This window comes from Engystomops pustulosus, chromosome 9 (assembly GCF_040894005.1).
Source record: "Engystomops pustulosus chromosome 9, aEngPut4.maternal, whole genome shotgun sequence".
Taxonomy (NCBI): Eukaryota; Metazoa; Chordata; class Amphibia; order Anura; family Leptodactylidae; genus Engystomops; species Engystomops pustulosus.
In genome coordinates this window covers 92,512,323-92,538,797 of record NC_092419.1, presented here as the reverse complement: position 1 = coordinate 92,538,797, position 26,475 = coordinate 92,512,323, and the positions used below count along the sequence as shown (strand labels likewise).

At 42.6% G+C, this 26,475-nt stretch overlaps 1 protein-coding gene across 1 annotated transcript in view; it reads left to right on the top strand.

Annotated features, from left to right (window-relative positions):
• Window positions 1–26,475, top strand: part of NR6A1 (nuclear receptor subfamily 6 group A member 1) — a 171,713-nt gene that overhangs the window by 45,873 nt on the left and 99,365 nt on the right. The window contains exon 3 of the mRNA XM_072123385.1: window positions 6,754–6,804. Within this exon, the coding sequence (XP_071979486.1) occupies window positions 6,754–6,804 (51 nt within the window). The remainder of the gene's footprint in view (window positions 1–6,753; window positions 6,805–26,475) is intronic.

Here is a 26,475-nt window from a genome sequence, read left to right as displayed (position 1 = left end):
AATCAGCCAGCAATTATCATTCAAGACAATGCCCCTGTCACACAGCATTAAGGCTAAAGCAGTTCTTTTATAGAGGAAACATTGAAAAAAATGAAATGGTAAGAAACCCACAACAGTGACAGAACTGTGGCACAGACTGGAAGAAGATTGGCCCAAAATCCCACCAGAGCCGTATAAGGGACTAGTATAAACCGCCACAGGACTAGTGATGTCCTGTGACCATAGATGTGCTGAAGTCATTCAGAGCAAAGGCCTGTTAACTTCATAACACTAGGTGAAGGGTTTTTTTTCAAAATAAAGGATTTATGTTGAAAACACTGTCCTGGTGGCATGGCGTACCCCTAGAAAATCCAGCAAATGTTGATCAATGGAGATTACAATATTTCTGAATAAAATCAAGTGATCATAGATTGTTTTCTAATTTTCATCTCCGATGTATATTAGTTGATCATATGGTTTGATCTTCTGAATACATCTTTGTTCTTATATCTCATAGATTAGACAAGGTTCACCAACCACATCTTACCTCAGTTAGGCCCTATCCAAGTTACCCGATTTTGTCAAGATGTATTATTATCTGCTTTTCCATTAAAACTGTGACAGGAAACCAATATATTATCAGTAGGCAACACTCTACTATCCAAGCTACTGCTAATAAATAGATGGGGTTCTTGTATCTCAGTTATAATGGACTCTCAGCCTCCCTGACTGTATACTCATCTCATTGTAGCTTATTAAGGATAATTTTGATGTAGAGGAAACTAAAAATATACTCTGCACCTGATTCTATGCTGTGATGATGTGCATTATGTAAAAATAAGTACCGTATATACTCGAGTATAAGCCGACCCAAGTATAAACCGAGGCCCCTAATTTTACCACCAAAACCTGGGAAAACCTATTGACTGGAGTATAAGCTGAGGGTGGGAAATGCATTGGTCACAGCCTCACCAGTATATAGCCTGCCGGACCTTGCCCCATAGTATATAGCCAGCACCTGCCCCCCAGTATATAGCCTGCCAGCCCATATCCCCGAGTATAAAGCCAGCCCCCTGATCCAGTATATAGCCAGCAGCGGGGGAAGCCGGAAAGGTGAATTTTGATATTTTTTTTTTACTCAAGTTTGGGTTTTTAACACATTTTTGGAGTTAAGGTGCTGAGGTTGTAGGGGTAGAACTTTTTTTTTCCACTGTAGACCTTCTTTAATGCTCTGTGGTAGGAATAGTTTGAGTTCAAGGCCAGGACGGATTCATAATATGACTCGATTGGTGTATATTGAGTTTCTATTATGCGTCTATCATGTTGGGCCTCATGTTTCCTTCTGTAGGCGTTTGATAGAAATAAGCGTGAAGCTGAAGGTGCAGCTAGATTATTCTGCTGTAATGTTGGTCAATTTTGGGGCTTTTCCAATGACATACATTTTATCATTTTAGAATTTGTCCTGTGTATTACCAGTTCTTTAGATGATCATAATCATTTGATGGATGTTGGCTGAACCACCAGTCTCAGTAAAATCGGGCAGTTATCTAATGTATATGGAGTTCTCAAAGTATGGGAAGTGTGAAATGAAGGATTGGCCTGCTAGAGTTCGACATAATTGATGCCTACTGTACCCAAGGGAGATAAGCTACTCTTTCCTTCTCCTTATTGTGGACCCATTCCTCCTTGAACAAGCCACATGTTTATGATTCAGAGTTATTAGCGGATTTTGGCAAAGGAAAGGTTTGACCAACAACACCCAAACATGTAAGGCCTTGGATTCCCATGGAGTCCCAAACATGAAAGGCCTTGGACTCCCTTAGACTCCCATGGAGTCCCAATCATTTAAAGCCTTGGACTTCCATGGAATCCCACACATGTAAGGCCTTGGACTCCCATGGAGAGATGTCTCAGCATCCAGTGCCGTTTTGGCTGCACCATCAGAGTGGTAGAAAAATATTTGTCGATGCATACTTTGTGATATGATGTTGGAATAATGTCATAAAGTATCTGATTCTTAAAGAAAAATATCCAAATCTAAACATCAACTTTGCTCCTCTGGTTTATGTGGTGCTGTTAATTTGGTGGAGATTGGATTTTTACTGAATCCTTATTATTCACCAGCCATTGTGTTGTTGGTAAAACGGTAGACTAGACTTTATGGACATCCAATTCTTCTAGTTTTTTCTGCATTATGTTGATTTTGAGAAGTATCAGAACTCTGAAACCCGTGCCCAAACTTCAAGCTGAACCCCAGCGATGACCCCACACGACATGGGAAAGTTGAGGACCTTCTCCTCAGGTCGGTGTCTTCAAGAGTCCAATGCTATGTCGCAGGTTCAGGCGAAGTTCATTTCTAGCAGAAGATGTTGCCCTCTCCACAACACCCAGCGAGGAGGGACAAGGGCGGTCAGAGGTCGGTGGAAGTTCAGGAAAGCATAACCTCCTCTCCAAATGCTTGGGCAGCTTCTGTAAGCAGTGGTGTTTACTGCACAGTCATAAAACTCTGAAGAACAAGGCTTCTTGGTACCTCTGAGCCTGAAACCCGGCACATAAGAATGAGCTGCATTGTTGCATAAAACAGGAGAAATAATTGATTTATGTTTGCAAGTGTAATTAAGCTATAAAATGAAATCCCACAAAAAGAAACCCTGGAGTTTCACAGCAGCGCTAAACCCTTGATATCTGGACCGCAAAGACTTGGTACCCTAATAAAGGTCATCTTCTTATAGGGACTGAATTATGAATCCTATTCATCGAGCGTCAACACTATGTGATAGTGGAAACAATTGGTGGCCATTCACATATCGCTGGTAGACAGGGGTCAGTGGGGGGGGGGGGGTGATTTTGAGGGAAATGGCTGCATTGCTTGGGAATCTTTAGGAGATTACAATGTTCTCATCCACATGCTGGTTTTATTGGACTGCACGTGGACAGCACTCGGAACCAGCACCAAGTTCCTGACCTAGTCACAACACCCTTGTATAGGATCTTTCCAGGAATACATTTCCCAGTTTCCAGTGATTTTGTCATTTTAGTGAAAGTTTATTCAAAGTAGGTGGGCAGCACGGTGGCTCAGTGGTTAGCACTACAGTCTTACAGCGCTGGGGACATGGGTACAAGTCCCATCCAGGTCAACATCTGTAAAGAGTTTGTATGTTCTCTCTGTGTTTGCATGGGTTTCCTCCGGGTCCTCCGGTTTCCGACCTCACTCCTAAACATACTGGTAGGTTGATTAGATTGTGAGCCCCATGGGGACAGGGACTGATTTGGAAAAGTCTGTATAGCGCTGCAGAAACTGTAGGCCCTATATAAATGATAATTATTAGTATATTATTAAGTGCTTGGGGCTGGGCCTGCTAGTTAACCCTATCTCTTCTTTCTTGGTTATACAGACACGGGCATCTTAATAGGGGCTTATACATACAGTCATATTCTAGCTTTTTGGGCGGGATGCTACCATTTGGCGGACTGTACAACTTTTTTATTACTTTTTATTCTAAACTCTATGTGGAAAAATGCAATTCCAGCATTTTATTTTGGGCTTGGTTTTTTACAGCTTTCACTGTGTGCCCCAAATGAACCCGTCTCCTTTTATTCTTTAGGTAGGTTTAATCACCGGGATACTAAATTTATATAGGTTTGGTGTTTTAATACATTTAAAAAAGTTAAAACCTTTTGTACAAAAATAATTTTCTTGTTTCGCCATCTTCTGGCGCTAATAACTTTTTCATACTTTTTCTGTCACAGCTTTCATCCATATCAGCACCTGAGGACACCAATTAAGCAGAAAATGGAAGAAATTTTCATGATTATTGTAGCTTCCCTCCAGGGTCCCATTAACAGGAAGGATTGTCAGGGCCGGAGCAGTAGCTACAATGATAATACAGATCTGTCCACACCTTCCCACCCCTCCAGTAGTCCCAGATACCGCTGTGACTTTAAAATAGCTCTGTCTGGGACTGCAGGAAGATAACTGGAGTGCTCTGGTGATGGTTTGGGTGCCCACAGAAAGGTCTCTGAGTGCCACCTCTGACACCCGTGCCATAGGTTCGCCACCACTGCCCTAGGGTGTTTGAACACTAGGGCTCTGGTCATTCATGCAATACAACTCACGTGGTAGCATTAAAATTTCAGAAACTAAAACAGTCTCCTGTTCCCTAAAATAATCACTAGCTGTTATACCAAACAGACTTCTCGTGGTTATTTTATATAAAGCCGCCCTCACACCCTATGGATTCATTAGATATACCCCTCACCCCCATGGATTGCTTATGTACAGCCTTATATGGAGCCCCCAGAAGCTCTGGGCCCTGGCACTTGCCCAGGTATGCCCAGTACTGACGCCAGAACTACCCTCTCTGTTGCTTTTGAATTACGTTTTAAAACCCAATTCAAATGCCATGTGTGAACACAGCCTAAGGTTTCCATATGTGTAAAATAACTTGCAAACTCCCAACTCACCATGGGTAGTTGATGTAAAGGGAAGGAATGATCAGGTAGTTGTATTGCAAATTATCTTCCTTATCTTCCCTGATATTTTCTTTTGTGGTCGAGTCTAGCTGTATAGAAGATAAAATATTCCTGATATTAACTGGTGACCGGCAAATTTTGGGTCCAGATAGCAGGTATCTTCTGTTAGTCATGAACTCTTCAGATAACTCTTTCTTGTTAGATTTATTACAGCAGTTTGGACTGTGTGATTAATGTGGTTTCATTATGATATGAGTTGAGTGGGTTTACTTCATTTTCTTCTAAAATAATCTCAAAGCCACAACCATTTACATTTTTTTCCTGTGCCAATGTGAGACTGGGGTGGATTTGTACGATGCCTGATCCGAAAAGTGGAGTGGATCGTCTCACTCAAACTCATAAAGTCCCGTAGGTGGCACAGATTGGTAGATGCAATAATCTTGAGATATGTTGAAGGCAGGAAATTTAAAGGGGCTTTTCCACAAACCAAATTAGGTCCTATCCACAGGATACTTGCTGATCGGTGACAGATGACAAGGGGCTGACTGGGTTCCAGGTACCTCAGTCGGACCACTCTTTGCTCCTGACGAGTATTGGAGCACACGGGAGCTCATGATCTCGTGGCGCACAGCAATTTTTGTCAGCTCCTTTGAGATACATGGAGCAGAGCGGTCATGTGAGGCAGTCTCTTCCATTACTCTCTGGGAGCAACAAGGGGGCCGACTGAGAAGCCTGGGACCCCATCGGACACCTCTTTGTTGTGATCTGTGGGGTCTCATCACTGAGACCCCCACCGATCAGAAAGATAGGTGGATAGGGCCTACCTTGGTTCATAGGAAAACCCCTTTAATGATAACCCCTTGTACCGATAAGATTCCATGTCGTGCCTAATAATTCTTCAGAATGCCTTTATACATGTCGCTCCACTTGGGTAATAGGGGCACAAGTAGGGTATCACCCAAATCCAATAGTAAAGAGATAACTCGCCACTCATATAAAGATCAAAATCAATTTGTGTTTTTATTTCATCAAGAAGCAATCCATAAAACTTTTGCCGTTTCGCTCAATTTCTGACCCTTCCCAGAAAACTGTGGAATATACACAAACAAGTGACAAAGACCAAATCTGCCATGAAAATGTACAATTAACAAAGTGTCGCAAAAAGCACAGTGGAATAAGAGTACAAGGTAAATAGATATAATGAGTACAAACCAAAGACCATGTAATATTGTTCAGACAGGAAACGTGAATGAATTCATATATCATCAAATACATCAATACATATACGTATAATACAGACAGACGGATTTACAAACACTGCAAAACATCCAAGTGCCTAATAATTCTTTCTTTGACTTTGGCCCAATCTCCCCGTCATCTATTTTGGAGACATCTGCAATTCCACTAGAGATGGAAGATAAATGACTCATGAGGCGTTAAGTTTTCCGACTATTTTCCTTCCATCTCATCCATGTAAGTTAGGGTTTGGTTTGTTGTCCCAAGTTACGGCTTCCCCAGCCTCTTAGGATCACGTAGGGGGTAATATGTCTTCCGATGAATGTTTCCAGATGTGGACAGGTGTAAGTTTCTCCTATAAGGCAGTCCTATCTTGTGATCAGTGACTGTGAAAGTTGTGGTGGAGGTCCTACCATCTGGCAGCTATGCGGTGGTGGACAGTATGTGTTAGCAGGTATGCTACAAGTTGACCATCTGCTGACCTCTGCCTTAACCTCCTGCGGGGCAGGAGGAGCTGACCCGTGCCAGGTTAAACATTAGAGGGCTATCCTTCTGTGAGCTTTCAGCCCTTACTGTATGATCTGTATTGACCATTGTGACAACAAGTCCAGCATTAACCCTTACTGGGACAGCCCAGGGAGAACAATGGGGGGAAGTTTTCTGCTTTGTTGTGCCACTTAGAACAAAAGGTTAAATAATTGTAAAAATTCATACCCTGACATACTCCTATATGTGATATTTATGGGATATCCAGAGCCACAGGATGCACTATAATGTTTGTTAGATGTGATTCACACTTTTGAGAGTAGCCGGGGCTCAACTTTTTTGCTTTTCGGGTGTAAAAAAAACAAAACTAAAACCCCTTTCCAATGAATTCGATACAATTCTGTCTATTTCCACTGTCATTTTAAGAGAAATGTAGAAATGACATGCCTCCTCCACACTAGGACAGGGTATTGGTAATAAGAAGCAGAGGTTATATCTCCCCTCATACATCCCAACAGTCAGATCCATTTTTTAATAAATTGTTTTTCCATTAAAAGTCTATTTTTGTGCCTTTTGCAGGAAGCTTATCGGATCTTCAGCCGGACGGATTTAAAATGACCTCATTGGTCGGTAAGTAAGACTGATCTACTGGAACATCAGGCTGACAGGTGCTGGATAGGGAAGTGCGTGGGCAGAGGCCATTGATTCTTTTTTTTGTTTTTTTTTTTTTGTTTTTTTTTCGCCATCTTTTGTCTTAATTCTATTTTGCTTTATGTTGCTTTAAATGTAGATGTTTGCAGGACGATCACATACAATGGCACATTTATAGTGTATATACAAATGCCTTCTTAACTATTGTAGCATCATTTTATATGTGTATTTTTATCTATGGCCACTAGTAGGAGCTCCAGAGCTGTGCAATATGGAAAGTTTTGATGCTTCAACTATCTGGCTATAATGTATAGTAAAGTGTGCGTGCGTGTGTGTGTACATGGAGGTATCACACTATGATGCTGCTTCTTCATAGCTGCAGGTCATTAAGGAACTTAACTTGTACACCCAGACCGCTATGTCCGGGGGTGCTTATAGAGATACAATGTAAAAAATCTAAACTAATAGAGGAAAGTGTTATAACGATATGTTTGGCTTTTGTCAGTCAGACTTGCCTTGGCCACAAGTCAAATGGCAGGTCACATTTTCATCCAGTTTACTACTGGATGTGGAATTTGTTTGTGAGTAGTTGAAGTGCAACCATCTGCAAGGTAACAGGTAATCAGTAGGGTAGGACTATACTGATATCATATACAGGCAGTCCAACTTAGGGACACCTGACTTACAGACGGACCGCTCTGCCCCCTGTGACCTCTGCTGAAGCTCTCTGCATGCTTTACTTTAGTCTTAGGCTGCAGTGATCAGCTCTAATGGTGATGCCACACATGGCGTCTTGAACCCATTTTGGTCTATTTTCAAGCAGTCCGTTGAAAAACGCATGCGTTTTTTGAGAACGCATCAGTTTTTGACAGGTTTTACCAATTATCTTAATTAAAACTGGTCAAAAACTTTTTTAATGCATGCTTTTTTGGACGGACTGCTTAAAAATGGACCACAAACGGGTTCAAAACGCCATGCGTGGCATCATCCTAAGGTGTCTGTAATTAAGTTTTATTGATGATCCTTGTTCCTACAAAATTCAGCTAAAATGTTTAAAATCCAACTAGGGCTTCAGGGTAGAGACTGCGCAGCCGGCGGCCTGCGTTCTTCACATGCGCAGAACCCAGCTTTGTAGACAAGTGTGTGCAGCTCCTTGTAGTTGCGCACTGAAGATGCATTGGTAGGTGGAACGCAAGAGGCTACTGGGGCGTGGAGTAGCCGCACAGTGTAGCCTCGGGCCCGGCTGCTACATTCTTTAGGAAATTTGCATATTGGGGGAATTCAAATTGAAAAAAGTTTGGGCCATGAAAGAATTCGCCCTAAAAAGGGCTATGCTACTATACATTAGAGGAACCTGCCACTGGATCTAACTTAATAGGTAGATCCGTGGTGGTAGGTTTCCTTTAAAGGGCATCTAACACAAGGATGAAGGACTGTATACAAATGAGCCCGAGGGGCTCCAGGCTCCATAGGTGTTAATGGAGCCTGGAGCCCCTCAGGCTTATTTGCATACAGTCTTTCATCCTTGAAGGACCAATTTGTCATGCTTGTGCAGCGCTGCGTAATCTGTGTGCGCTATATAAATAAAGAATTATTATTATTAAACCTACCACTAGTATGAAGAATTGTAAACCAAACACACTTGCATACTGGTGTGTGCCCCCTCTGGTAGGATGCGCTCTTAGCTTTTAATACCCTTGTTTTTGCAACAAAAAAAAATAGGCTTTAAAAAATAAGCAAATTAGAATGCGGGGCTGTGGGCTCCATAACTATTAATTGTGCCCGTCAGACTCCTTTGCATAGTTTTTGAAGAATATTTTTTAAAAAACAAAGGTATAAAAAGCTTAAAGAAGAGTAGATCCTGCCAGAGGGGGCACAAAACAGTATGTCATTGTGCTTGGTTTATAATACTTGATCCTGGTGGTAGATGTCCTCTAACTTAGTACAAACCTAAAGAACCTATCTTGTACATAACCCAAGCACTGCCTATATTGATATATTGTAATGCAGCATTCATCATGACCCGCTCCCCTCCAGTAAATGTTGTATACATCACTAGGAATGGAATCCTCTACTATACATTGCGGTTGCATGGATATGGTGAAGGTGATAATCCAGCATTGTTACAAATCCAAATATATCCTTGGACAGTGAGAAGTTATTCTTATATTGATAATTGAATTGAACTTGTTTTTATTTATTTTTTCATAAACATACATATAATATTCCAACATATGGCAAGAAGCATATAGAATATTGTCCACCTTATTTAAAACAACCCTACTGTTTTCCCCTGCTTTGGCCTTGCTATTGATAGGAATGGATAAAGTTCCTCAACCCTATAGAGTGGTAACCATACACACCCTTATGGCCACTAAGCTGGTCATAACTAGACATTGGAAAGAGGTAACCTGCCCCAACATATGTGAAGTAGTGAACCAAATGAACACCAACTGTGTTTATGAAAAATACATACATCTCCAAGAAAACAGATACCACAAATTTAAAAAAAGATTGGGACTTATGGATAGCGAGCCCTTACCACCAAGAGTAAATTTTGAGTTTTCTCAGGTCACTGTTGTTATGGTTACTGTTTTTGTGTTTACGACGGTTTACATGTTAACCTATGTCCAATATGCTTTTGAATGATATGAAATATAATATTCGATTGTATTATTAATGCCAGCTTTAACATATAGAACATATCTATGCTAATTGAATTGATTATTGATATTTAATGTCCCATTTGATTTTTTTTGGCTTGGTGTCGTAAATACAACTCTTTTTATTTGTGGCCACTTAGTGGTTAGTCATCAGCATATGACCAGGCTTCTGCTAGTATGTTCATGTGCACTGCGCTGACGTGTTGGTGATCTCTTGTTATCAGTTGGAACTAATTAGATTACATGTGAGAGTTTAAAAGGTTTAGCTTTTTAACTAAACTTTTCAGTAAACTGCATAAATGAATAGTGTGGGGGCGATAATAAACTTAGTAATATACTTTATTAAAACAATGTCGTCTTTTTCCCAGCTTTTAGCAGTGTGTATAAATCCGCTTCTCCTCCTGTACTCACACTGACACCTGAGAGATAAGGAGAAGCTGAAACAGTCTCTAATGCCTTAACTCCTAACAGATCGTCTATGAATAGTCTATAGAGCTAAATTATCCAGTGATATAACTGTATTTTCTAGGGATGCAAAGAGTTAATCTTTAGCCTCCTCTCCTTTTCGGTCTGCTGTTTATGTACTTGAAAAGGCACTCCTCACTGTAGGAGAAGAAAGATGCAGAAAAAGGCAAAGAGAAGCTGCTTTACCTAATAAACTATTACAAAATTTACAATTATCACCCACTATTCATTTCTGAAATAAGAAACACATTTTTAGAGATTATGAATGTCAGGATGACAGAGGTCTGACCCATCAGACATTTCTTGTAGTCATAGCGTCAATCAGCCACATGATTATAAGCTGCAATACCTATCGCAGCCACTAGTGTACAGTATATAGTGCTGTCCTTAATAAGGAGGGAAGAGTCTCCTATCTGAATGCTTCAGTTTGTTTACAGCTGATACTGGATGGGGGTGAGACACTGATGGATCACCCTCCTATGTATAAGATATCACTATATAAAGTATGATTGATTAACCCTTTAAAATACTTATTGCTGACTGGTCTGTAGACAATAGTAGATCCCCTCAATAAGCAATGTCCTATTTGTTTTTTATCCCAAAACTGCCTTTATTATGGGACATTTAGTATAGCTGCAAATCTTTTGCAAGTCTTTATTACTTTTATAAATCTGTCTTATTATCTGCGATAAGAAGAGTAGCCATAAATTCACTTTATATTTAAATTTCTTTTTGGATATTAGATAGAATTTGGCATTTTTGATATCAAATATTTTGGTATATATATATTGTATCTATTAGCCTATAGCTCAATGTCGCCACCTAGTGGGCAGATTGAATAGTGCCGCTGTTACAATTAGCTTTATTATACGGATATCATCTGGATTCTGGATTGTTTTCTGGCAGCTTTTGTAGAGAAATCCAGGTTATGTATATGGAGATCACCTCCAGTACGCGAATATTTGTGACAACATGAATCCTTTGTTCGGGTAATTGAGGCCTATGGAGCAAATAAGGGAAAATGACAGCCACACTGGTCGCACAACCCCCACCCCCCCCCCTCGCTAGAAAATTGAGTACAGATCCCAGCACGAAGGGCAGATTAATAAAGGAGCGGAAATTGAAAGATGTAGGTTTTGCTTTGAAGCTTAATTCCGTAATTAATTCGCAGGCTGGAGGTGGGAGATGTCCACTCAAACAGATCATGGAGACAAGTGTATCAGAGACGCGCAGAATACGGTTTAGGAGGATCCAGAAGTGAGGACTCAGCAGAGTCACAATGTAAGGACTTATTGGATTAGGGGAATGTTATGTAATAGGATAGATCTCCGTGAATGCTCCCAGGATGGGGGATATTAGGAAAAAATTTTGCTATATCTCCATACAGACGGCACCTAATTTAGTGATAGGAAATTGATATCTATCCTTGTATGGCAGAATACTCATCAAATTCAGTACTAGGGCTTAAAAGTTGGCATATTGACCAAATATAGTTTTTATAAATGATTTTCCTACCTACCATAGTTTATTGAAGATATATGGGTCTATAACTGTTTGCCGATAGCCTGTTATGACTGTATATAAAACTGGACACCAGGGGGCGCCAGTGTGATTCTGCAGTGTGGGATAGTATCATATCACACACACTCATTAATAATAATAATTATCTATATAGCGCACACAGATTACGCAGCGCTGTACACAGCTGCTAAATCGGTCCCTGTCCCCAATGTGGCTCACAATCTAATCAACCTACCAGTATGTTTTGGAGTGTGGGAGGAAACCGGAGGACCCGGAGGAAACCCACTTAAACACTGAGAGAACATAGAAACACTTTGCAGATGTTGACTTGGATGGAACTTAAACACAGGACCCCAGCGCTGCAAGGCTGTAGTGCTAACCACTGAGCAACCATGCTGCCCAATTTTGGTGGTAGCCTTTCTTGATGGCACAGGTCATTCTTAAAGGAACACTGTCACCAGATTTTACCCCATTAAACCCTACTAGCCCCTCGGGTAGGGTAGGAGATTGAACTGAGAAGAGTAATATTTTACTGGAGATGAGTCAAGTTTAGAGGCTGCATGAGGAGTGTCCAAAATCTACAGTTCTGTGGTATCAAGAACTGACAGCCACTCTGCTGTTGTCAGAGTAACAGAGAAAAAACCGAATAGGTAGAGGTTTCACATACCCTGTTGTCCCAGGTGGTGGAGATCAGATGTTTGGAGTGCACGCGAGGCTCTGGCTTGAGCTTGCAACACTTGAAAAAGGAAAAGGTTCGCAGCACATCCAGCAAAATAAAAGCACTTTATTCTTCATTCTTTAAAAAATACATCATGGGGTGTAAGTAGGCACAAGGGACCTACGCGTTTCAGCTTATCTAAGCCTTACTCATGGTATGATAAAAACATAATGACAACAAACATTAAATGCTCTACAAACACCTGATAATCAGGATACGTGTATCCGGTTGGTGTGGGAACAGAAACAGGTAAGACACATCATGGAGTGATCCATAGGGATTGGGAGCAGATAAGACACATCATGGAGTGATCCATAGAGATCGAGAGTAGAGGAAAATAGTTCTAAAACAGGTCATGCAAATGTAGGGGCATTATACACAATATTAGAGATCAAACAAAGGTGCAGCACAAAAGAAAACATCAGAAAACGAATATTAAATAAATTTTGAGGCATATGCACGATAGAGTGGTAAACATAAATGTTTACCACTGTTTACCACTGTAAACATAAATGTTGTAATATATGTATTCATATTTATGGAGCATCTCGCTATTAATATATATATGAAAGGTCATTTTTGGAGTTCATGCCATCAGGATATCTACATCCTAGGGCCAAGATCCAGTATGCCTCCCGTTTTAAAAGCAGTTTTCTCCAATCCCCCCCTCTGGAGGGACAGAAAACCCGTTCAAGTCCCAAAAAACGGAGGGATGAGAAATCTTTATTGTGACGCTCAATAAAATGTTTGGCAGCACCTGAGGCATTGACATCCCCATTTCTAATGTTGGTAATGTGTTGGCTGATTCTAGTTTTCAACTTTTGGACAGTACAGCCAACATATATCTCTATACATTCAGTGCAGCGAATGGAGTAAATGACATGGTGTGTGTCACAGTTCATAAAGGCGTTAATTCTCTGCGTTTTCCCTTGACCAATAGGAAAGTCAAGAGTTTTATTTAAAGCATATGTGCACACATTGCACCTAGCTCCTCCGCATCTATAAAACCCTCTAACCGATAGCCAAGTTTTCTCAGTGGATTTAGTTTTTATCATGCTAGGGGACAAAATGTTGGCCAGTGTCTGCCCTCTTTTTGCTACACATCTATGTCCGTCCTGCATAATTTTATGTAAGATAGTGTCTTGGTTTAAAATAGGAATGTACTTTTGTATTATTCTTTTAACTGCATTATATTGGGGGCTGTAAGCAGTGCTGAAAGTAGGTATATTGTGTTTAATGCCATTGGCATGTTTCCTTTTGTACATATTTCCTTTCAACAATTCCTTTCTGTTAACCTTGTCTGCTTTGTGTTGGGCTTCTATCAAAATTTGTTTGGGATAGCCCCTTTTGGAGAGTTTCTGTTCAATTGCAGTGGCCTGTATTTTGTATTCCTCCTCATTGGAGCAAATTCTCCTGGCACGCAAAAATTCACCGTATGGAATGGCTTGTATGGTATGAATGGGGTGGCAGCTAGTAGCCGCTAATATGGAGTTGCCTGCCAATGGTTTAGAGAACATGGTGGTGGTGACATGTTCGTCAGTGGGTGATGCAGATAGAAGAATATCAAGAAAGTGTATTTTATGAGATGGTTTTTCGTGGGTGAATCTCAAATTGATGTTATTCGTGTTAATATATGTAGCAAAATCATGTATCCTTTTTGTGTCACCCTGCCACACTAGAATGATGTCATCCACATAACGTCCATAGTAAACAATGTCACTGAAAAAAGGGTTAAAATTTGAAAAAATGAAGTGTTCCTCCCACCATGCTACAAACAGAATAGCTAAAGATGGCGAGAATTTAGACCCCATAGGGGCTCCACATATTTGCAGAAAATACTCATTATTAAACATGAAAAAATTATTTTTCAGTAGGTAATCGATGGCTGTGATTAGAAACAGTTGTAAATTTGGTTCATAAGCACTGTATTTACCTAAATGGTACTGTATGGCAGTGATCGCCTACAAGAATACAGATTGATAACGTCACATGTCGTAAAGCTATAGCGACTATGCCATTTAAAATCTTGGAACATGTTAAGAACATCAGATCCATCCCTGAGAAAACCAGTTGTGCGAAGGACCAGCGGTTGAAGGTATGCATCAACCCATGCACTAAGCCTCTCATTGAGGGATCCAATGCCCGAGATAATAGGTCGAAGGGGGGGCGGGAAAATATTTTTAGGGGTCTTAGGTAGACCGTGAAAAATGGGCATGCATGGATTCTCGATGACCAAGTATCTGGCCACTTTGTCACTAATCACTCCAAGCCCCAATCCCTCCGCAATAACTTGGTCCAGTGTACTTTTAACCATATTGGTGGGATTATTGCTTAATAGGCGGTACGTATTATGATCATACAAAATCTGATGAGATAGTTTCATGTATAATCCTGTGTCAAACACGACCACCATACCTCCCTTATCCGATTTACGTACGACTATATGGTCGTTTCTCCTTAAATCTTGAATTGCTTTAAATTGTTTAGGGGTCAGGTTGGTGTTGTCGTGACCAGGATTAGACATGGTGTTCCTATTAAGCTCATGCAATTCCATCTCCACCAAATTTTGGAATTGGTCTAGCACTGTAGTTCTGGATTTCAAAGGGTAAAAATTGACATTAGACATAGCTACTTTAACGTTTTCACTTTGCGCAAGAATTGTATCATTATTGCAATCCAAATCTTGTAATACTAACAATGCATTTTGTTCTGCAAAAGTGAGACCTGTGAATTCATTGACATGTGATTCTATATCATGGGAAATACCAGTTGACAGCAAATTGTCCTCGACAAAAAAAAATGTCTTTTAACTGTAATGGTTCGTACGAACCTATTTACGTCTAATAACGTTTGAAAAAAATCAAAATTCTTAGACGGGACAAAATTTAACCCCTTGGACAGGACCTCTTTTTCATTATTGGACAGGATTGTAGGTGACAAAATTAAAACATTGTCCAGACTTGGAGTGTGGTCATCATTATTCATTTCTTCGACTTCCGGGTTGTATACCGTTTCTCTCCTCCGCAATCCTCGTCGGTTTCGTTTGCCCCGTTTTTTGACACATTTTGAGGTGGTTTATTTTTCGTGTATTTCTTTTTAGCAGCCGATGCATTTTTCCTGGAATCAACTTCTTCACGAGCATCCGAAGTGTCTCCATCTGACGATGTGTCTTACCTGTTTCTGTTCCCACACCAACCGGATACACGTATCCTGATTATCAGGTGTTTGTAGAGCATTTAATGTTTGTTGTCATTATGTTTTTATCATACCATGAGTAAGGCTTAGATAAGCTGAAACGCGTAGGTCCCTTGTGCCTACTTACACCCCATGATGTATTTTTTAAAGAATGAAGAATTAAGTGCTTTTATTTTGCTGGATGTGCTGCGAACCTTCTGCTGTTGTCACCTTAAAGATAAGAAGTTAAGCTTTCAGATTAGGCATCAGGCTTGTGGTTCTGTAGCCTACAAGAGATAAAGGCAGGTAAAAAATGTTGGGAATTGGATATTTGTCTACAGTTTGCATTTCCAACTATGTCTTTAACTGCCTGTATCCCTTATTCTGTAGATCACAGAACCACACGCCTGTTGCAATCTGAAAGCTACATTTCTACTCTTTAATATGGCAATATATTTCTAGGTGCTATATAACTGAAGATAGGGGTTTCTGAAGTAATGCTCCACCTGCAAAACATGACTCTTCTCTGCTCATTTTCTCATGATTTTGGATGAGATGTTTTACAGGTAAACGGGTGAGATTTCACATAAGAGGGAATTCATAGGGCTCTGGTAGTTTTACCCCCTTTGGTGTCTGAATATCCAGCTCAATTTGTGCTACGCTTTTCTTTAAATGATTATTATCTTTGGAACTGCTTTACATTGTAACTAGAGATGAGCGAACATACTCGTCCAAGCTTGATGCTCGTTCGGGCATTAGCGTACTCGAAACTGCTCGTTGCTCGGACGAATACTTCGCCCGCTCGAGAAAATGGCATCTCCCGCCGTTTTGCTTTTTGGCGGCCAGAAACAGAGCAAATCACAAGCCAGGAGACTCTGCACTCCACCCAGCATGACGTGGTACCCTTACACGTAGATAGCAGTGGTTGGCTGGCCAGATCAGGTGACCCTGGGATAGACTAGCCGCTGCCCGCGCTGCTCGGATCATTCTGTGTCTGGATGCCGCTAGGGAGAGAGCTGCTGCTGGTCAGGGAAAGCGTTAGGGTGTTCTATTAGCTTACTGTTAGGCAGGAGTGATTCTACAAGAACCCAACAGCCCTTCTTAGGGCTACAATAACGTTTTATTTTACTTTTTTTTGTTTGCTTGTGGCTGGGCTTGCTGGCACTAGTAGTGCAGCTAGTACCATATTGTGAGGAATTTGCAGGGAGACTTGCTACCGTTGTGTTTACCTCTTAGTGACACGCATATCCACCTCAAACACCAAAGTGGGACAATTTATTAGGGGTTTGATTAGAATTAGGCAGAGTCTGCTGATTTATTTTTTTTTACCTTTATTTCTTTTTATAGCTCAAAGTCATCAGGCACAGCACAAAATCCAGTTGTGTGCTGTTAGTGTAGTTTAGAAACTAGCCATAGCAATAGGATAGCATCGTTTTGTTTAAAAAAAAAATAAATAAAAAACACAAAAAAAAAAAATTAAAGTTTACACTTTAATTTGGAAAATGTTTAACCCGAGGGCTAGGGGTAGAGGACGAGGGCGTGGACGTGGGCGTCCAACTACTGCAGGGGTCAGAGGCCGTGGTCCTGGGCGGGGTGAGACACCACCTGCTGATGAGGGAGCAGGGGAACGACGCAGAGCTACACTCCCTAGGTTCATCATGTCTCAAGTTACTGGGACTCGTGGTAGAGCACTGTTGAGGCCAGAACAGTGCGAAGAGGTGATGTCGTGGATTGCGGACAATGCTTCTAGCCATTTGTCCACCAGTCAGTCTTCCACGCAGTCCACCCATGTCACTGAAATCAGCACTCCTCCAGCTCCTCCACCTCAGCCTCCTTCCCCCCAGTCTGCCCCCTCCCAGCAAAATTCGGCATCTGAACCGGCATACTCTGAGGAACTGTTTTCTGGACCCTTCCCACAGTCACAAACCACTTGTCCGGTTGCTGCTGAGCAATTTTCCGATGCCCAGGTTTTCCACCGGTCGCAGTCTGTGGGTGATGATGACATTATTGACGTAGTGGAAGAAGTGTGTAAAGAGGTGTCCGACGATGAGGAGACACGGTTGTCAGACAGTGGTGAAGTTGTTGTCAGGGCAGGAAGTCCGAGGGGGCAGCAGACTAAGGGTTCGGAGGATGATGAGGTGACAGACCCAAGCTGGGTTGATAGGCCGGTGGAACACAGTGCTTCTGAGACGGAGGCGAGTCCTATAGCAGAACAGGTTGGAAGAGGCAGTGGTGGGGCCAGACGGAGAGGCAGGGCCAGAGCTGGTGCATCAGCACCAAATGTTGCCCGTAGTGAAGCTCCCGTGGCGAGGGCTAGATTTTCAGAAGTCTGGAGGTTCTTTAAAGAAACACCAGATGACCGACGGACTGTGGTGTGCAACCTTTGCCAAACCAGGGTCAGCAGGGGTTCCACCACTACTAGCTTAACTACCACCAGTATGCGCAGGCATATGAATGCTAAACACCCCACTCAATGGCACCAAGCCCGTTCACCTCCGGCCGGGCACACCACTGCTCCTTCCCCTGTGTCATCTGCTAGTCAGCCCCCTGCCCAGGACCACGGCCCAAACACCTCCCGTGCGAAAACCCCATCTTCGCCTCCACGATCCTCCACAGCATCCACCAGCGTTCAGCTCTCCATACCCCAGACGCTGAAGCGCAAAAGGAAGTATAGCGCAACCCACCCACACGCCCAAGCCCTGAACGTCCACATCTCCAAGTTGCTTAGCCTGGAGATGCTGCCCTATAGGCTGGTAGAGACCAAGGCCTTTCGAAACCTCATGGCGGCGGCCGCCCCTCGGTATTGGGTCCCCAGCCGTCCCAGCCCTGCACAAGCATGTGTCAGAGAATATCATCCGTGCCCTGACCAACGCCGTTTCTGACAAGGTCCACCTGACCACGGACACGTGGATGAGTGCTGCCGGGCAGGGCCACTATATATCGCTAACGGCACATTGGTTAACTTGGTGGAGGCTGGGACCGAGTCTGACCCTGGGGCTGGTCATATACTGCCGACGCCGAGTTGGTGTCAACTTCCACCAGAACTGGTAGTCGGGTCAGTCAGCTTCCTCAAGTCTACAATGAGGAGTGGACGTGGATGTCTGATATCTGTCAGGTGCTGAGTAACTTTGAGGAGTCAACACAGATGGTCAGTGGCGATGCGGCCATCATCAGCCTCACCATCCCGCTGCTTGGCCTGTTGAAAAACTCTCTGGTCAGCATGAAGTCGGAAGCTTTGCGCTCGTCACAAGAGACTGGGGAAGAAGATTCCCTTGTTGATAGCCAAAGCACCCTTAGGTCTGTTTCTCAGCGCATATCGGAGGAGGTGGAAGAGGAGGAGAATGTTGGCGAGACAGAAGAGGGGACCATTGTTCAGTCATTCACTGTTCAGCGTGTATGGGCAGAAGAAGAGGAGTTGGAGGAGGAGGAAATGGGCAGTCAGGCCAGTGAGGGGAGTGAATACTTGCGCGTTGGGACTCTGGCACATATGGCAGATTTCATGCTAGGCTGCCTATCCCGTGACCCTCGCGTTTAAAGAATTTATTCCAGCACCGATTACTGGGTATTCACTCTCCTGGACCCACGGTACAAGCAAAATCTTTCCACTCTCATCCCTGGAGAGGAAAGGAGTGTGAGAATGCATGAATACCAGCAGGCCCTGGTGCACAAGCTGAAACAGTATTTCCCTTCTGACAGCGCTAGCGGCAGAGGGCGTATTTCTGCGGGACAAGTAGCGAGGGAGAGTAGGCGAGCAGGCAGCTTTTCCAGCACTGGCAGGGGTACGCTTTACAAGGCCTTTGCCAGTTTTATTTCACCACAGCAAGACACTGTCACCTGTCCCCAGTCTCGGCAGAGTAGGGCTGATCTTTACAGAAAGATGGTGAGGGAGTACGTAGCTGACCATACCATTGTCCTAAATGATCACACAGCTCCCTACAACTACTGGGTTTCAAAGCTGGACATGTGGCACGAACTGGCGCTGTACGCCTTGGAGGTTCTTGCCTGCCCTGCCGCTAGCGTCTTGTCCGAGCGGGTTTTCAGTGCAGCTGTGGCATCATCACCGATAAGCGTACACGCCTGTTGACTGACAGGCTGACGCTTATTAAGATGAATAAAGCCTGGATTTCTCCGGATTTTCATTCTCCACCAGGTGAAAGAAGCTCAACCTGAATAATGTATGCACTCCTCCTCCTCATTGTCCTCCTTCTCCACTAAAGCATAGGAAACTGGCTATTTTTTGCCAGGGCCAACTGGCTCTAGCTATAATACTCTATGTATTTAATTTTTCTGGAGGGCCACCTACCCGGTGTTTTAAGCAATTTTTGGGAGTGCCACATACAGGCACTCAATCTATTTAATTTTTCTGGAGGAACACCTACCTGCTCCTCTGGTTTGAAAACTTTTTTGGACTGCCACATACAGGCACTATCCAAATTAAATTGTCTCCATAGCAGCCTCCACATGTCGTCTTTTTAGCTGGCTCCACACGTTGTCTCCATTGCTACCTCCACACGTCATCGCCATAGCTGCCTCCAAAAGTCGTCCATATAGCTGCCTCCATACATGGTCTCCTTATCAAACGAACTGTGTCAGGCAGAATTTTGGGTTGTTTTCATGGCTTCCACATCAAACTTGTTAACTTTGTCGCCACCCTGCTGTGTAATCCACAAAATATACTGGCAAACTTTTATCATTTACCGATATTATTTCAGCGCTTCTTGCGCATCTGTTTACATTCCCCTCACCCGCCATATCCTAAACTTATAAGAACGCTACTACACTTGATCTTATACAAAAGGTTCTTAGAAGTGCTGTTTGGGAGTAGCCTAGAGACAGGGGCTTGGATTGGCGAAAGCTCGCCTGGCAGCGGAGCGCCACCTCCATCTCAAGATCCAACTAACATAGTTTTAACTGCAGCACCTTTAATCTACTACTAGTTCACTGCCTCCATACATCGTCCCCTTATCAAACGAGCTGTGTCAGGCAGAATTTTCAGGTGTTTCACCAGATACATAGTGGAACTCGCCCCATCTGTCGCCGCCATGCTGGAGACCTGAAGTTGCAATCATAGCAGCGCAATATGGATGCCCCATACTGTCGCTCTTAATCATGGAACCATTCCCGTAAAAACAATTAAAAATAGAACCACCATGCTATTCCATTATTCCTAGATGAAATATTCAAACGACCCGGCCTGCTTTGAAAATTATAATTTTTTTCAAATTAAACGCTTCTGGCCCCCAGGCCCATTTTGGGTGGGGAGGAGCCGAGAGACAGGGGCTTGGACAGGCGAAATCTCGCCTGGCAGTGGACCGCCAGCTCCATCCCAAGATTAGGCAGCCTCAGAGGCATCCATGCATGCTGCCGCTGCTGTTTCCTGTCCATTTTGCCTCCATGATCCTCCACAGCGTCCACCAATGTCTCATTTCAACTCTCTATACCCCAGACGCTGGAGCACGAGAGGATATGCAGCACATCATCCCCTTATCAAACGAGCTGTGTCAGGCAGAATTTTCAGGTGTTTCACCAGATACATAGTGGAACTCGACCCATCTGTCGCCGCCATGCTGGAGACCTGAAGTTGCAATCATAGCAGCGCAATATGAATGCCCCATACTGTCGCTCTTAATCATGGAAGTCGTCTCCATGGCTGCCTCCACATGTCGTCCCCTTATCAAAAGAGCTGTGTCAGGCTCATTTTTCGGGTGTTTCACCAGATACGTTATGGAACTTGGTCACTATGTCGCCACCATGCTGTGTTATCGACTAAATATACCGTCAACCTTTTGTTCACATAGGAAATCATTTCACCTCCTTTGGTGAAACCTGAGTCCATTTAGGGTATGTCGCCATGACACTCTCTAGCCTGCCGCTGCTGCCGCTGCCTCTGCATGCCGTCCCCTATAGTGTCAGGGTCAATTATTGCATGTTTTAGATGCTATCTAGCCTCATTCGGTCACTCTGTCATGGCCATGCTGTTGCCCATAATTTTGGCATAATGGTGCGATTAAGCAGCCTCAGAGGCATCCATGCATGCTGCCCCTGCTGTTTCCTGTCCATTTCCGTGGTGTTTCCATCCTTTTCTGAGGTTCCCAGGTGTTTGGCCAAGCTTCCCTGTGCAGAGCCTTGGTCCCCTTGAAAAATGCTCGAGTCTCCCATTGACTTCAATGGGGCTCGTTATTCGAGACGAGCACTCGAGCATCGGGAAAAGTTTCCATTAAAATTATTTAATAACTGGTAAAAAGGGCACAGGGTGCATGTACTTTTGCAGTGTTTTGCAGTCTTCTGCAGCACCTTTTTTCTTTCTGCCTTCAGCTGACAGTGTGGCTCACTTCAAATGGTCATAGCTCCAACACCTGGTGTCCTATTAAAGAGCAGAATATTCCCTTTAATGGAATATCTGGATTATGTTTCGGTTATTAGACCTGAAGCTGTGCAGTTTCACAGCATCTGTGACAGTGGCACATTGTAATAGATGATATGTAAAATCCCCATATACTGCCATGCTGTGTAGTATGGTGGGATCAATTAGACAATCTAGGGTAAAAGTACCCTAGGAGATATGAAAAAATTCATATCACCCCCTTTCCCTAGAACTGATATAAAAATAAAAGTAAAAATCGTGTTAAAGATCGCCGTGTCTCAAAATGTCTGATCAGTCCGAAACGCCACTTTTTTTTTGCCATTTTGCAACATATAAAAGTGATCAAGAAGTTGTACGGCCCCAAAAACGTCAGGTCATCCTCAAAGAAATGACACCTTACACAGCTCCGTATACCGTAGTATGAAAAGTTATTGGCACCAGAAAATGGAGAAACAAGGAAATTTTGTTTTTGTACAGAAGGTTTTAAATTTTTATAAATGTATTAAAACAAAATAAAACCTTTATAAATTTAGTATCCCGGTGATTGTACCAACCCAAAGAATACAATAGACATATAATTTTGGGAGCATAGTGAAAGCTGTAAAAAACCAAGCCCTCAAGAAAATGGCGTGAATGCGTTTTTTCACCATTTTCACCGCATTTCGAATTTTTTCCCACTTCCTTGTCCACTGCATGCAATATTAAATACTGTCACTATAAAGTGCAATTTGTTACACAGAAAACCAACCCTCATAAGGCTCTGTATATAGAAAAATAAAAAAAGTTATAGATTTTTGAAGGGGAGGAGTGAAAAACAGAAATGCAAAAGAGACAAAGGGCCAAATAGGGTATTTAAGGGGTTAAAGTTCGACATTGTACTGACGTGTAAATATTTCCTTTCTGAAAAGGGCATGTGCAAATAGGACGTATATAACCATGAATGGGTTAATGAGATAAAATCTGGTGACCAAGCAGTAGAACCTTGTTCCTAACCTGAAGACTGCCTATATACAGCCCTGGCTGTATATAGAAAACCGCTCACCAGGGGGCGCCAGAAGATGTGGTTTGTGTATAGTGCCCTTCATGATATCACACACGTTGGTGTTGGTCTTTATAGCACAGGTCATGCTTAGAGTTGTGGTGGGGCACTGCGGTCAAAAATGACAATTAATGCCTCACATTGTGACTGGCAAGTTGCTGTGGCCTCTAACCACAATCACTTTTTGGCACCTGTAATATTGAGGCAAATTGCAAATATTATCAGTAAAAACAGCACAACCCTTCCAACATTGAGGATTTTAGTTGTGGTGCTCTAAATGACGTATTCGCAACTAGTAAAGCTGTAGTAGCTTGCGACAGTCACTAGGGGGAGCTTGCCCCAACCTGTGCTATCAAAGAATTGTCTAAATTAAAGGAGTTTTCCATTATTTTATTGCAGAGCTCTTGACCTAATCATCAGTTTTACAGCGTCCTCGGATGTCACGTCCATCAGTCTCATGGCCGATTTGTAGCTCAGTCCTATTCAAGTAAATGAGCCTGAACTGCAGTTCCAAGCTCAGCCACTATATGATACATGGCGCTGTGCTTGTAAACTGCTACGAAGCCACAGGATTAAGGAGATTGTATCATTCAGAGAAAAATTGCAGTGGATACAGGGAACCATAAACTGCACTTACCTGTGTTAAAGGGAATTTCTGTTCCCTGATTATTGAGTCTATTGACTCACCTTCAGGAGCAGCTGGTGGTGGTCCAGGGGTGGTCCAGTGGTGGGCCCCCTACAGATCAGTACAACAGACGTCCTTTGCACCTAATGAATGTATTTTGAATTGCTTACACTCCATTCACACTCATATCCATATCGGTGCCATAGAGATTAATAGAGCAGCAGGTATTGCCTGCTCCGATCATATGGTGGTACAACAGGCCCCCATTTTCATGAGCTGAGAGGAGGGACCCCACCAATCAGTAAATTATCACCTGGACTTCCCCTTTAATTTTGAGCAGAGCTGTAGTTTCAGCATCTGACGCTAGAGGTGGTCATAAACAGCAGATCAGTATAGGGTACTCGTGTTAGACCCCTCCCCCACCCCAACCAAAAACTTTCCTAGGAACCAGAAATCCCAATTAAATCAGCGTTCTTTCATCTTCAATGTGATTGTTACCGCAAAAGTATAAAGTTATTAAAGAGAATTATTTACAATTAATCTTTATTTTCCAAGGAATCACCGAAACAAAATATAATGAAGCTAAAACAGGTCATTAGATCAGGTAGATACAGAGAAGGTAGTTGGGTGGTCTTGTGTTCTCGATGAGTGGTCTGCAGTTTGCATTCATTGATCAATGAGCTATTCTAAACTACAACCCACCGACAGCAATGAATGTTGATTGCAGCCATTACATATGATGGCGATCCTCCCCGGTAACTTAGAACGTACATCCGTAAGATCCTTCACTTGCCTTACTCCAACATCTAATGGTTGGTGGATGGTGGTTAAATGTGATGTCCTATAGTCCAGAGAGTGACATTGTGACATTGTTCCTTGTCATTAATCCTCTTCAGCTGAGGTTCGTCATATAATGAATGGACCTTAGCATGGTTATCTTTAATTTGTGCCTTGCAATTCAACAAAAGATTTTAGGGAGGTCACTTACCAGGGTGGCCACATACCACTTTAATGTTACACCTCTCGTAAAATGTGAAGGTCTTCTAAGAACCTCTTTAACATAAAATAATTTCTTCTCATGGCTACTACATGATGGATGGAGAACTTGGGCCAGGCTCACTGACCATAAGTATTAGTGAGACATCCCCAACAAACCTGGTACCAATCTTTGAAGCCATTGCCTGCTCTAATAGATGAGGTTCTAGAATGGGCTGGTACGTCTCTGCCTAACCCCTGAACTATCCCATCCTCTTCAATGGGATGTCCAGGTTTTTTAAGAGTAGCCCAACAGTAGCAAAAAGATGCTTTCCTCAGAGATGGCCTAGACCCATGTGATTGTCTGTAGTGGATACGTGGTTGTATGTGATGTCTCATTGTAGGTCAAGTAAATACAGATGAGCGGAACCAAAGTTCAAGTTCGGGTTCAGCCGCCTGGCTCAAAACAGCTAATCCGGCAAATGGACGCCTCTATAAACTAGCTATGGCTATCATTGGCCAGGGATGTCCCCCAATCATAGCCATGGCTGGTGGCATCCATTTGCCGGATTGGTTGTTCGGCTGCCATTTCGGCAATATGTCGAGGTCGAACCCGAACTTTGAACTTGATTGTCGGGTCCGCTAATCTCTACAAGTTTTTTAACCCACATTATTCCTTGTAATCCTGAACAACGCATTGTAACAAACCGTACCATGCAGATCTTGTAGTATTGCAACTAGGTCCCATTCACTTCATGCCTGCACATGTGGACTGGTGTGTTTTTTTTTTTCTATTTTAGGACAAAACCTTAAAGAATCTTCCCCATATTTACATACAAGATAGGGTGTATTTCATGTTTTGCCTATACTTAGTGCCTCTCCCTTACCTGTTTGCTAATGGTTCCCATCTGCTTATTTTGAAATGGTGACCGAATACAATGGCCGCCCTCATCCGAGACCTTGAGAACTGTTGACAGACCAGAGTTTAAGGAGCAGGGTATAAGTAAACAAATTGTCTGGAGACGTGCACCCGCCGTATAATTGGTTCCATTTGTTATGTGAGCTCTTAGAGGAGTTGGGGAACTCTGACCTGCGGATTACGTGTCTGGGATTGTGGGAACCTCTACTGATTACAAGGCAAATATTTAAGTTCAGATAGAAAGTCCAGGCTGAGGTTTTGTTTTTTTGGAAAAATAAAGTCTTTGTGGTTAATTCTGTAGACCTCTTATAGATCTGGAAATATAACCCGTACATGTATCATGGACAAGTACTGTACATAACCTTAAGAAAAACATAGTATAGAAATGTATTAAAAATAAGAGGAATGTTTTTGGATATTTTTTTGATCTCTCTAATATGTCCGTGTTAAAGGTGTCGTTCCTTTAGGACAACCCTTCTTTATGTGCTCACATCATAGTTGGAGGTCAACCTGCTTGGTATCCCTCCTTCTATAAGACGGGGGAGTGCAGCTACAACTTACAAAGGGGCTGCCGGATATTTGCATGTTCTCCAGCTATCCACAGGATACTGAATGTTTAGGAGCTGCACCCTAGCTATATGCAGCAACTAATCAACCCCTTAGATGTGGTGGTCAAATACAACCGTTTCACCTAAGCGACTGGGGCATTTAAAGAGGAATTAGCAGATGAATTTGTACATTTTTGTAAAAATATACCAAATTTTGCTATATAGGATGTTGTTGTGTCATAACTTGTGGCATGTGGGTGCTAGGTCTCTTCTGAAGGTGCTGCTTCCAGAAGTATCACGCTGACCACACATGTTACATTCTACTACATTCAAGTTTTACATACTTAATTTATATATATATTTTCTATACAGAGGGGCATCATGTCGAGCCTCTGTAGACATGGCAATTTACCCCCAACCACCTTGCCTAAATTGTTGTGCATTAGGCACCAGATGCTTATTTTCAGGGCATCCTTCAAACACATGGATGTTGGAACATGAATAGAGCGCCTTGTTCCTACTTTCCCTAATTATTTTGGCTACCTAATTATGTTGGTTTTGGAAATAAGTTTTTTTAACGAGAGACATAATCAAGGCTTGTAACTTCTCTTCCCCCCCCCCCCCCCTACCCCCCAACTC